This window comes from Sinocyclocheilus grahami, unplaced genomic scaffold (assembly GCF_001515645.1).
Source record: "Sinocyclocheilus grahami isolate Dianchi unplaced genomic scaffold, SAMN03320097.WGS_v1.1 scaffold1533.1, whole genome shotgun sequence".
Classification (NCBI taxonomy): Eukaryota; Metazoa; Chordata; class Actinopteri; order Cypriniformes; family Cyprinidae; genus Sinocyclocheilus; species Sinocyclocheilus grahami.
The window spans coordinates 152762-166986 of record NW_015506712.1 but is presented as its reverse complement, the minus strand read 5'-3'; the positions used below and the strand labels follow the sequence as shown (position 1 = coordinate 166986).

Below are 14225 nucleotides of genomic sequence, written 5' to 3'. Positions count from 1 at the left end.
CAGTCTGCTCTGATTGACCAGCTGACCCAGTGCATTGTGATTGGCCGAACACTGCAAACACTCGTCGGAAATGTAACGCCCCTTACCATAATCGCCAGCTTCATCTTTCAAAATAAATGTAAAGACAGTAAATAATGTCATTAGTTTTACCATCAGTTCAAGCTAATGAAACCACGCCTTCTTTCTTTGCGTGCACATTTGGGCGGCATTATGCAAATATTGCCACATAGTGAGGTAGATATGTGGGGGCGTGTTAGAACGAGCCATTTTAGGGGGGCGTGGCAGAGTCTTAACTTTGATAAAGAATATCTCTTTGGTTTTGAGACTTTAGTCTTTGCAACTTCAGGGATCTTATCTATGCACAATCAGCTTGTAACACTCCAAAGAGAAAGGAAAACTTGAAATCGCATCATATGACCGCTTTAATAGTGAAACACACCACTTTCATAATACCATCAATTCTGTCCGTGTTGTCTGTGTAGTGTACAGTGTGTACTGTGTAGTGTTGTAGTGCGTCTCCGCAGCTGCAGGTGTCGCTGTTGAGTTACGTCACTCTGGCCGGCCACTCGCGCGAAGAAGAATAGAAACCAACGAGTTTTGTTTACAAGCGTGTCGCGTTCATACACTTTTACAATCTGAGTTTTTAAGGCTTTAAACCACACAGAAATCGTCATGGATGTTGGGGAGCTGCTGAATTATCAGGTACCGACGCGTTTAATGTCTCTCCGTGACTTTATACGGATGAGTTTGTCATTGGTTGATCGTATTCTGCTGCTGCTAGTATTAGCATTATCTTAAACTTTAGTCGTTAGTGCAAAAATAAACCGCTTTTTGAATCGTTACAAATGATTTAGTTGTGTTTAGGGTTGTTGTAAGCGCTGATTAATCTTTTACTGAATTAGCATAGACGCATGCGGGTTATTTAGGGGTTGTTTCTATTTAAATACACTTTATGAGTTTAATGTGTTATTCATTGCATTAATTTAAATGCTTATTTTATCGGGATTTTGTGTAGCTGTCAGATTCAGTCGTACTTGCCCAGCAGTAAAAGTACATGGTACAGAGATGTATTAAAGCTAAAGCCATAGATCCATGTCCAAAAGCTATGCTAGTGCTATGTAGCTTTTTAAAGATTGCTTTTGTAATTTTGCAACTGAACAACATTTCCTCGATTAACCGAGCGTACAAGGTGTTTATTAGGATCAAATAGGATTTTAGTTTAACATGTATTCATTACATTTACATTAATTTAGCAAAGGCTTTTATCCTAAAACATAAAGGCCCGGTTTCACAGACAGGGCTTAGACTAAGCCAGGATTAGGCTATAGTTCAATTAGGACATTTAAGTCATTTTTATGAACTGACTTCATACTTAGAAAAAGCATTACTGGTGTGCATCTTGAGATAAAACAAAGGCACTGATATATTTTAAGATCAGTCTGTGCAAGTTTCTTTCAGTTGGAACAGCTCAGACTTACATTTTAGGCTAGGATTAGGCTTAAGCCTTGTCTGTGGAACCGGGGGATAATATAATATCAGTCTGATACATTTTTCATACTTTTTTTTTTTTTCAATGACTTTTAACAAAAGTACTATCCTTTAGCCTTTTTTTTTTTTTTTTTTTACAAAATACAGTCAAATCGTTTAATTAATAATATTGTTTATTAATAATATTTTTGTTTTCAGGCTGTTGCCAATAATTAAAACAGCAACAATAATAATAATTGTTTTTGTTGTTATTATTATTATTTTGTTATGGCTGAAAACCAATTTGACTAATGATATTATAAATGTTTCTTGAAACAACATGCCTAAAGTATGTTTATTGGGATGTTATTTCAAAATTATTAGGACTTTTGTTTAACATTTTTCCATTACATATTTATTTATTTATTTATTAATTTAGCAGACGGTTTTAACCAAAGCAGTAAAAATGTAAAATATTGTATTGGTCTGATTAGGCCAATAATAGAAGTGTAAAATATCAGGATTTACTTTCAGTTTTTCAAAGTCTTCTCTTTTTTATTATTTGTTTTTATTTGTACATTATCTAGTTTTAATACCTGATTTAATGCATTTTTAAACTGAGATTGGAAACGTACTGTAAAAAAACAATATAATTATATTAGTAAGCTTATTGGTAATCTGCATTTAAAATATTGGTTGTTTACTTCTGCATAGCAGCGAGCTCAACAAGTATGACATTGTATTTTTGTTCGGAAGTTAATAAAAAGGTCGTCTTCTAGTTATAGTGGCAGAAACGTCTTCGTTACATAAGTGACGTTATATTATAATATCTAACGAGTATAGATTTGCACTGAGTTGTGAGTGTTGTTCTCTTTGATGCAGATGTGTGCGATCACTCTTGTATAAATCTGAGAATAGTCTCTCATGGTCAAATCATGTGAAATAATCTTCTCTTTTCAGCCCGACCGAGGTGCCAAGAGACCCAGAGATGAAGACAGCCGCGAGGAGTCCAGAAGCAAGCAGAAGACGGCGGGCCGAGACACAGGACGGGTGCTGGTGAGATCAGAGCCGGACAGCGAGGAGCAGACAGGAGACGGGGAGAAGATCCTGGAGAGACTGATGGATCAGGATGGAGAAGATCCAGAGGTGAGATCAAACCAGAGTCATATGGGGTTATTTTACGTGCAACAAGACCTCTGAATGCTTAATTATAAACACAAATGTGCTCTCTGAATATGTGTGGTGAGTAACATATGTGACCATGGACCACAAAACCAATCTTAAGTGTCAATTTTTCAAAATAAATGAGCTTTCCATTGGTGTAAGGTTTGTTAGGATCTGACAATATTTGGCTGAGATACAACTATGTGAATATCTGGAATCTGAGGGTGCAAAAAAATCTAAATATTGAGAAAATCATCTTTAAAGTTGTTCAAATAAAGTCATTGGCAATGCATATTACTAATAAAAAATTAAGTTTTGATATATTTACGGTAGGAAATTTACAAAATATCTTCATGGAACATGATCTTTACTTAATATCCTAATGATTTTTGGCATAAAAGAAAAATCAATAATTCTGACCCATACAATGTATTTTTGGCTATTGCTACAAATATACCCCAGCGACTTAACACTGCTTTTGTGCTCCAGAGTCACACATTACAGGTTGACTTTTTTATGCCAGTGTAATTTTATTTGATAAACGGTTTATTTAATAATGTATAGTAATATAAGTATTTCATGGTTTTCACAATGCACAGTGTTTCAAAAATATTGCAGTAATAATAATGTCTACTATTCTAAAGACCTCATTTAACAATTCAATTAAAAGAAAGTTTTGTGATGGGGGGGGGGGGGGGGGGGGGGGGGGGAATTGTGATGGACAGTTATATAATCTACTGTTTAACCTGTTTTCTTTTCTTTTTTTTTTAAACACAAGACAGTGGCAGAAAAAGTTTTAGAATTTTTATTATGTTAATGTAAAAAATCTTGTGTAATATAACTTGTTTGTTTGCTGGTTTTGTATTTGTTATACTTGTATTTTTTTTGCCAAGAAAATAGCCTAAGATGCTGACATGGCATTAAATATAAATATACTACTACTTAACACAAGACAGTTTTTTATATTTTATGACCTATAACCAATAATTGTTTTGTGTAATTTTAAATAATTGATTAGATTTAATGTTTAATATTTGTGTTTTCTTGTGTCTTGTGGCAATAATAATAATAATAATAATTATGACCAATAACAAATTTGCTAATATTTTAAATATTTGCTGTTTAACCTGTTTTTAAACACAAAATACAGTTTTTCATATTATAACCAATAAGTATAAATAATTATTTAAATGTATGTTTTAAATAATAATAATAATAATAATGATGATAATAATAATAATATATTATGGCCAGTAACCGGTTTGATTGCTAATATTGTAAATGTTTACTGATTTTAAACACAATACAGTTTTTCATATTTTATTGTTTGTGTAATTCTAAATAATTAATTAGATTTTTTATTAATTTATTCTGGTGTCAATAATAAAATATTTGTTATTTAAATATTTATTGTTACCATTAATCTGTTTTTAACCAATAATGTATTTTTAGTTATTATATAGATGTGGTGTTATTGCCAGTATTAAAAATCTAGACTGTTTTGCATATATTTTTTAAATAGCATTCGCACTAGATTCCAATCTAGAATTTTTCATGCTTAAATAAAATTAACCATAAAAACATTTTAGTGTACTGTAGAAAAGGTGCATAACTGTTGATAGTTATGCACCTTTAGGTGTATAAAATAGTATTTTGAACTTGATAAAAGCAGGTCTCATGTAATTCAGAGGGACACTGGTCTCTAAAGATGAGAATCATGACCTTTGACCTCCTGACCTGCTGTGTATTGACAGGGTGAGCTTGTGGATGAGAGCACAGTGAAGAAAATGATCCTGACCTTTGAGAAGAGATCCTACAAAAACCAGGAGCTGAGGATCAAGTTTCCCGACAACCCCGAGAAGTGAGTTATGAAGAATTTAACTCCACTTCTAAATCTCACCATTATATGGCAAATGAGATACAAACAGTGAGATGTGACCTCACTTCCTGTTGTCGGCAGGTTCATGGAGGCGGAGCTTGACCTGAATGACATCATCCAGGAGATGCATGTCATCGCCACGATTCCAGAGCTGTATCATCTGCTGGTGGAGCTGAACGCCGTCCACTCTCTGCTCGGCCTCCTCAGCCACGACAACACTGATATCCTCAGCATCACAAACCACCAGAGATCATATTTGTGTCCCTGGAGCTCAAAAGCAGTGTTAAGTCGCTGGGGTATATTTGTAGCAATAGCCAAAAATACATTGTATGGGTCAAAATTATACATTTTTCTTTTATGCCAAAAATCATTAGGATTTTAAGTGAAGATCATGCTCCATGAAGATATTTTGTAAATTTCCTACCGTAAATATATCAAAACTTAATTATGTTTTTTGTTATATGGATGTGGTGTTATTGCCAATATTAAAAGTCTATTCTGTTTTGCATGTATTTATTAAATAGCATTCACACTAGAGCTCCAATCTAGAATTTTTCATGCTTCAAATAAAAATAGCCATAAAAACATTTTAGGTGTATGAAGTCGTATTTTGAACCCGAAAACAGCAAGTCTCGTGTAATTCAGAGGCACGCTGGTGTCTCTCTATACTGAAGAGAATCATGACCTTTGACCTCCTGACCTGCTGTGTGTTAACAGGGCGAGCCCGTGGATGAGAGCACAGTGAAGAAAATGATCCTGACCTTTGAGAAGAGATCCTACAAAAACCAGGAGCTGCGGATCAAGTTTCCCGACAACCCCGAGAAGTGAGTTTAAATCTCACCGTTCACTTTATATGGGAAATGAGAGGCAAACAGAGAGGCACAACCTCACTTCCTGTTGTCGGCAGGTTCATGGAGGCGGAGCTTGACCTGAATGACATCATCCAGGAGATGCATGTCATCGCCACGATTCCAGAGCTGTATCATCTGCTGGTGGAGCTGAACGCCGTCCACTCTCTGCTCGGCCTCCTCAGCCACGACAACACTGATATCCTCAGCATCACAAACCACCAGAGATCATATTTGTGTCCCTGGAGCTCAAAAGCAGTGTTAAGTCACTGGGGTATATTTGTAGCAATAGCCAAAAATACATTGTATGGGTCAAAATTATACATTTTTCTTTTATGCCAAAAATCATTAGGATTTTAAGTGAAGATCATGCTCCATGAAGATATTTTGTAAATTTCCTACCGTAAATATATCAAAACTTAATTTTTGATTAGTAATATGCAATGCTAAGAACTTTATTTGAACAACTTTAAAGATGATTTTCTTTTTTGCACCCTCAGATTCCAGATTTTCAAATAGTTGTATCTCAGCCAAATATTGTCCGATCCTAACAAACCTTACATCAATGAAAGCTCATTTATTCAGCTTTCAGATGATGTATAAATCTCAATTTCAAAAAATTGACCCTTATGACTGCTTTTGTGGTCCAGGGTCACATATTACACTAACACCATTTTTATGAAATAGAAATCACAGTAATATAATAAGAAACTCTAGTGCTCAAAGAATTGCTTTTAATATTAGTAAGTTAGTTAGATTAGTAGATGCACTGTCTATTGGCATGTTTAAAATTTACTCATTAGATTTATGTTTATTAATTTAGTAGATTTTTTATGTGAAAATTATATCTGCCTAAATAATTGTTAATTTATCTTTTTTTGTATCAAAACATTGAGGAGTATGCAAAATCTTATTAAAATTATCAAATGTTTTGTAATACTTTTTGTCCAATTCTGGATTGGCAAATTTACTGTATAAAAGATATATTTATTTTAATATATTATTGTAAGTAATCATTGGTAATCAGTCAAGAAAAATATTGGTTATCATCTATTTAAAAACTATTTTAAAAAAGGTTAAAAAAAAACGGTTGGAAATATAATAAAAGCTGTTAGCAGTCATAACCCCGAAAATGATCACATAAACGACCATTATAATAATAATAATAAAAAAAAAAAAATGTATTAGCCATAACAACAAAAATATAAACTACCTTTCAAAATTTGGGCTCGGTACAATTCAAAACTGCATTTATTTGATTTAAAATGTTTCACAATATATTTCACAAAATATATAATATTTAATATATAAAATGTTCACAAAATAGTACAGAAAATCATATTTTGAAATATTATTGCAATTCAAAATGAGTGTTTTCTATATGAATGTTTTAAAATGTAATTTATTCCTGTGATCAAATCTGAATTTTCAGCATCATTGCTCCAGTCTTCAGTGTCACATGATCTTCAGAAATCAGTATAATATGCTGATTTGCTGCACAGGACACATTTCTGATTATTAATAATGTTGAAAACAGTTGTGCTGCTTCATGATGAATAGAATGTTAAAAAAACAGCATTTATCTGAAATAGAAATCTAAAAAATTTAGCATTTAAATGTCTTTAAAAAAAAAAAAAAGTACCGACCCCAAACTTTTGAGAAGTAGTGTTATTATATTGCTTATAGCACATAAAAAACTAAATCAATATCTGCCTAATTTTCTCTATTTAAAATATGCTCATGTTTTGTGTTTAGCTGTTGGTCAGTGTTGTAAGTCCTTAACGTGAATCACATATCAGCATCGCGGTGGTGGATCTCCTGCAGGAGCTGACAGACATCGACACGCTTCACGAGAGCGAGGAGGGGGCAGAGGTGCTCATCGACGCTCTGGTAAGGAAATATTTATGTAATAATCAGAGAAAACACATCATCAGTGGCGTTACAGGATATTACGGGCTGATTCACCAGCGTTAGCGGGTCAAGGTCCAGCGGCACAATGGGATTATTAGGAGAAAATGACACGAATTACTGCTGCGAGAAATGCAGCCTCGTATTTGTCCTGACGTTTGCAAGAGAAGCAGAGAGAGATGACATTTATGTCCAGGCGGTTGTTGAGGTTGTGCAATCACTGCTTGTGTCAGATGGAGCAGAGGAAATAGGAGGAACTTGTGAACAATCAGAGGCTGATTGAACCGCATGCGTCTGATTGCTGCCGTTGAGTATTTGTGTTGTGCAGCCAAGCAAACGCATTTACACGTCTGAATAACTCTTTATATGGCATCTCAACAAACAGGCTATAAAATAGGGCTTTATGTATACAATTTTATTAAATTAGTACATTCCATTTATTTTATTATACTGATATGAATTTAATATATTATTTAAATTTATTATTTAATAATTTTTTTACAAACAACATCTAACCTGGATTTTCCAGGTTCACCGTTAAAAAAAATTCAGAGATTTTTTGAGACACTTCATAGCAAGTAAACCAGATCTTTATTAGCACTCTGTATATATAATATATATAAATATCTGTATATTTGTTTTCAGAGAAAATGATTTCAGATTTAGCCATCTCTAAATGAAAAAAAAAAACACTTTAATTTAGCAGGAATGCGTTAAATTGGTACTTTTAAAATTGACAGTAAAATATTACAAAAGATCTCTATTTGAAATAAATGCTGTTCTTTTGAACTTTTTATTAATCAAAGAATCTAAGAAAATAAAATGTATCAGTTCCCACAAAAATAAGCAGCAACACAACTGTTTTCAACATTATTAATATTTAGAAATGTTTCTTGAGCAGCAAATCAGCATATTAGAATGATTTCTGAAGGATCATGTGACACTGAAGACTGGAGTAATGATGCTGGAAATTCAGCTGCGCATCACAGAAATAAATTACATTTTACAATATATTCATGTAGTAAGTTATTTTAAATTATAAAATTATTTCACAATTTTTACTGTATTTTTGATCAAATAAATGCAGCCTAAGTGAGCATCAACCTCAGGATCTCTTAATACATTTTTATTTTTTCATTTATTTTATTTGTATATAGTTTTGGCATGCGTCTAAATTTAGTTTCAAACCCTGATTTGTATGACTATTTTCTAGCAGTAGCCTAAATAAATGTCTCCATGTTTCTTTGTTTGTTGAATGGTTTGTGTAGTTGGAGGGTCAGGTTGTCGCTCTCATGGTGCAGAATATGGAGCGTTTGGATGAGACGGTGAAGGAAGAAGCTGATGGCGTTTACAACACTTTAGGTAAGTCACACACCAACCAACTAACAACACACATGCGCTAGTCTGAGGAGCAGGCTTCAGTCTGAGTTTTATCAGTTCACTGGGAAAACAAGTCACGTTTAGAAGTTTCCAAACTACAACTAAATGCTGGATTGCCAAGTTTGCCTTTGAGATTGCTTTTCTTTTTAACAAAAAAAAAAGCATTCCTGAAGCTCAAATGGTTGAGCATGGTGCTATCAATGCCAAGGTCTTGGGTTAGTGTTTTTTAAGAAAATTAATTAGCTGATAAAATAAATACCTTGAATGAGTTTTGGATAAGTGTCTGCCAAATGCTTAAATATAAATGCAGTGACATACTGTATAACATATAATACATTTCTGTAATTATAAATAATTTATTAATTTATTTTTTATTATTAGTAATATAATAACAGTATTTATTTTTATATAGGCTACAAGCATGTAAAAAATCTGTGATTTTTTTTTAGGCACTTTGTAGCAAGTAAACCTGATATTTGAGCTCATCTGTATGTTTGTTTTCAGAGAATGAAAAGTTCCTCTAAATGAAAAAAAAGTATTCAGTAAGGACAGTCAAAAGTGACAGTAAAGACATTTATAATGTTACAAAAGATTTGTATTTCAAATAAATGCTGTTAAACTTTCTATTCATCAAGGAATGCTGAAAATAAATGTATCATGCTTTCCACAAAAATATTGTGCAGCACAACTGTTTTCAACACTGATAATAATCAGAAATGTTTCTTAAGCAGCAAATCAGCATATTAGAATGATTTCTGAAGATCATGTGACACTGAAGACTGGAGTAATGATGCTGAAAATTCAGCTGCGCATCACAGAAATACATTACAGTTTAATATGTATTCACATAGAAAACCGTTATTTGAATTGTTTTTGATCAAATAAACACAGCCTTAGAAAGCCTAAGAGACTTTTTCAAAAACATTAAAATCTTAATTGTTCCAAACTTTTGGTAGTATATGTATAAAAATGTATACAATAAAGCAAATGTCTTTTTAAGAAGGAGGAAATGGCTGAATGCTCCTTTAAAGCTGTTTTGCTGTTGGAAACACTGCGTCTGGCTTGCGTTGGCAGGTTTGCTTCTGGAAAGATGCTGCTCAGCTGCAGAGAGAGATAAATGGTCTGACTGAACGGATTTAAACGGCACATTTCCTCCATGTCTTCCTCTGCTGTTCCAGTTCTTGTGTAATCTCTTTCCCTTCCTCATGAGATTTCGCACCCTCTCTCTCTTCCTCCCACTCATCGCTGTGAGATTTTTCTCCCATCATGCCTCTGATTGAGTTATCAGGTGTCTTCAGAGTCTTTTGTAATACAGATGAGTCTCGAACACCCTTGTGATGTGTCAAATAGAGCTGTTCGCTCTTTCCGTCTTTTTGTGCGTCCCAGGCTCGACAATGAGTTTTTTTTGCTGGTCTGGGCGGTAGTTCAGATTTTTACTCACACTGGTGACATTTTCTCAGGCCCTGAGGCTAAAGCAAGATTTTATTTTTGCTTTTTTTAGGAACCTATTTTTTAATGGTGTCATAAGCAAATAATTTTTTATTAAAGCAATAGTTCACCCAAACTATTTCTCTTTTCCATACAAATGCCGGTGACCATGTGTGTCAAGCTCCAAAAGCTGCAAAATAGACAACAAAAATGCCATAAAAGCAGTCAGGTTTACCATCACTTCTAGCGAGAATCTTAAAAAAAAAAAAAACACTTTAGTATGAATTACTCGGGCTTATTAAATTATATTATATGAATGGGATAAATGCAGAGCACTAATTCCGAGTGTGGGTCACCATACTTGGCCACATGTCACGTCACGTGTTTGAAATGCATGTTTAAAAATATAAAATAAATTTGTTTTATACGTCACCATCAAAAAAGTTTTATTTATTTTATTTATTTTAAATGCAAAGATTTATGCATTTATTTATTATTATTTATGTGTTTAAACGTTTATTTAAGCATTTGAGGATTTATTTATTCATTTGTGATTTTATTTGTGTTAATGCATTTTAGGATTTATGCATTTATATATTTAAGGATTTATATGTTTAAGCATTTATTTATGCATTTATTTAAGCATTTGAGGTTTATATGGTATTTATTTGTGTATTTATATATTTTAGGATTTATGAATTTGTTTATTCATTTATGCTTTTAAGCATTCATTCAAGGATTTATTTGTGTTTAAAGGGTTAGTTCACCCAAAAATGAAAATTAGCCCATAAATTACTTGCCCATAAATTGCTCTCCCTCAAGTCATCCTAGGTGTATATGACTTTCTTTTTTCAGACGAATCCAGTCGGAGTTATATTAAAAATTGCCTTTGATCTTTCAAGCTGTTTCATGGCACTCAGCGGGTGTTGCATGCATCGGTCCAAAAGAAGTTAAATAAAAATCGCTCATCCATAAAAAAAAGTGTCTCACACGGCTCCGGGGGGTGAACAAAGTCCTCCTGTAGCGAATCGATGCGTTTTTGTAAGAAAAATATCCATATTCAAAACGTAATAATCACTTTAATGTAGCTTGCGCTTACTGTTGTACACAGAAGCAGCTCCGGGCGGATGATGCATGAGTTCAGCGGAGAGATCAAAACAAAACAACGGTCACTAATTAGAAGTACAAAACGAGGATTTGTAAAGAAGAATGCAAGAATTGAAAGATTTCGATGTAAGCCAAGAGGAGACTGGTTTTCCTTTGCTAAAGTAAGGAAACTTTGCTTCCTTTGCTCCTGTTAACTGTCTCACACGGCTCCGGGGGGTGAACAAAAGCCTTCTGTAGCGAATCGATGCATTTTTTAAAGAAAAATATCCATATTCAAAACGTAATAATCACTTTAATGTAGCTTGCGCTTACTGTTGTACACTGGAAGCAGCTCCGGGCTGATGATGCATGAGTTCAGCGGAGAGATCAAAACAAAACAACGGTCACTAATTAGAAGTACAAAACGAGGATTTGTAAAGAAGAATGCAAGAATTGAAAGATTTCGATGTAAGCCAAGAGGAGACTGGTTTTCCTTTGCTAAAGTAAGGAAACTTTGCTTCCTTTGCTCCTGTTAACAAACGTTGGTTTTCACGAGACTCACCGGCGCATGCGCAGCGCTGAACTCATACGTCATCAGCCCAAAATGCATCAATTCGCTACAGAAGGCCTTTGTTCACCCCCCAGAGCCGTGTGAGACATTTTTTATGGATGCTTTTTATTTAACTTCTTTTGGACTAATGCATGCAACACCCGCTGAGTGGCATTAAACAGCTTGAAAGATCAAAGACAATTTTTAATATAACTCCGACTGGATTCGTCTGAAAGAAGTAAGCGATATACACCTAGGATGACTTGAGGGTGAGTAATTTATGGACTAATTTAAATTTTTGGGTGAACTAACCCTTTAAGCATTCGTTTATACATTTATTTATGCATTTAGGCCTATTTTTTATTTTTTTATTTATGTACATAAGGATCTATTTATATGTTTTTATGCCTTTTTATTTATGCATTAAATTTTTTTTATATAACAGAATACATTTAATTAGAATTAGTAAACATTTATTATTACGCATTTATGTAATGAAATTCTCATGATTTGAATCATAGCCAGTTTTTAACACATTGGACCGAGTGTAAAATAAGTGCTGTGGTTTCTGCGTTCCTGCATTCATGTGTCGAGTGAATGTGTTCTGATCTCACTGCTGTGTCTCCATCAGTTATCATGGCAACTATGTGAAACAGACGCTGCAGAAACTAGGTCATAATACAACACACGTTTCAGAGAAGCATGGACTTACAGTAACAGCAGATCTCTCTGTCTTTCTGTGGCAGCTGTGATCGAGAACATGGCCGAGTTTCGTCCCGGTCTGTGTACAGAAGCGGCCCAGCAGGGTTTGATGCAGTGGCTGCTGAAGAGGATCAAGGTAACATCACTCCATTCACTGATGGGTCATGTTGTCTTTATGAGTGTAGTCTGCTCATAGATGAAATCTGATGACAGAGTTTGGCTGATTATTATTTTGGCTTGACAAACCAACATACTGTTATTGTACAAAACTACCAAAATCTCTTAACATGTGACCAAACTCTGGCAAAGAGTTTTCAAACTACATCCACTTAAACTTCGCACAGACCTACAGCCAGTCTGTGTGTGGTTTATTTATTTATGCGCTTTTTTTTTTCATGCATTTTATTTATTATTGCATTTTATTTGTGCATTAATTTTTGCAAATATGTGTGCATTTATTTATACATTTATTTATTTATTATTTTTGTATCTACTTATTTAGGCATTTGTTTATGCTTTTTTTGCATTTATTTATTAAGGCATTTATTGAAGCATTTAAGAATTTATTTATGCATTTGTTTATGCTTTATTTTGCAGTTATGTACTTTATTTTACATATTTATGTTTGCATTTTTTTCATTTATGCATTTATTTACAGGGTTAGTAAATAATATATACATATGTACAGTGGTGTGATAAAGTGTTGGCCCCCTTCCTGATTTCTTATTTTTTTTGCTTGTTTGTCACACTTTAATGTTTCAGATCATCGAAACAAATTTAAATATTACACAAAGATAATGCAAGTAAATACAAAATGCAGTTTTTAAATGATTTCGTTTATTAAGGGAAAAAAGCTGTCCAAACCTACGAGGACCTACGTGAAAAATTAATTGCCCCCTCCTGTTAAATCATGAAAGAACTGCAATTAAGCACATTATTTTAGAAAGCTGAGTTAAATTTCACTAGCCACACGCAGGCCTGATTACTGCCAGACCTGTTGAATCAAGAAATCACTTGAATAGAACCTGTCTGACAAAGTGAAGCATGCTAGTGTGAAAAAATGGCAAAAAAAAAAAAAAAAACAGGAAGGGGGCAAAAACCTTTTCACACCACTGGACTGATGAGACAAAATACATTATTAATTTATTTAAATTAATTTATTATTATTTGCACATTTTGCTTAATTGGCTTTGCTTTATTAATTATGGTAACTGCATGGTTTTATGGTCAGTGAGCTGCTTTACTATTTGCATTTATGTATTTAAGCATTTAATTTATTTATTTATTAATACATTTATCTATTATTGCATTGATTTTATATATGCATTCATTTATGCATTTATTTATGTACTTTATTTTTGCATTTAATCATTCATTCAGCATTAAGTATTTATACATTTATTTACAGGTTTTGTAAATAATGTAAACATAGTTATTAATTTATTTAAATATATTTATTATTATTTCCAGGTATTTCTTAATTGACTTTGCTTTATTGATTATGGTAATGGTAACTATACATGATTACATGGTCAGCGAGCTGCTTTACTGTTTGCATTTATGCGTTTATTTATTCATTTGTGCATTCGTGCGTTTATGCATTTTTTAAGGATGTTGCAACTGTGTAATATCTGTGCGCAGAATTGCAAAAATAATAACCCATTGGTTAGTCAGAGATGGTCATGATGGACCACTCAAACAAACACAGCAATGATTCAGCATTTTAAAAGTGCATCAGTGATTCCAGTTATTTCACTCTATATTTAACTGTGAGTAACTTACTTAAGAGATTACTCTGCTGCATTAAACTGGG

General features: G+C 33.3%; 1 protein-coding gene across 1 annotated transcript in view; it reads left to right on the top strand.

The window, feature by feature from the left end:
* Positions 1-544: 544 nt before the first annotated feature.
* Positions 545-14225, top strand: part of ctnnbl1 (catenin, beta like 1) — a 53990-nt gene continuing 40309 nt past the window's right edge. Inside the window, exons 1-7 of the mRNA XM_016257281.1 lie at positions 545-702; positions 2428-2613; positions 4386-4492; positions 4592-4731; positions 7151-7248; positions 8535-8628; positions 12457-12548. Coding sequence (XP_016112767.1) covers positions 673-702; positions 2428-2613; positions 4386-4492; positions 4592-4731; positions 7151-7248; positions 8535-8628; positions 12457-12548 — 747 coding nt within the window. The 5' untranslated portion in view covers positions 545-672. The remainder of the gene's footprint in view (positions 703-2427; positions 2614-4385; positions 4493-4591; positions 4732-7150; positions 7249-8534; positions 8629-12456; positions 12549-14225) is intronic.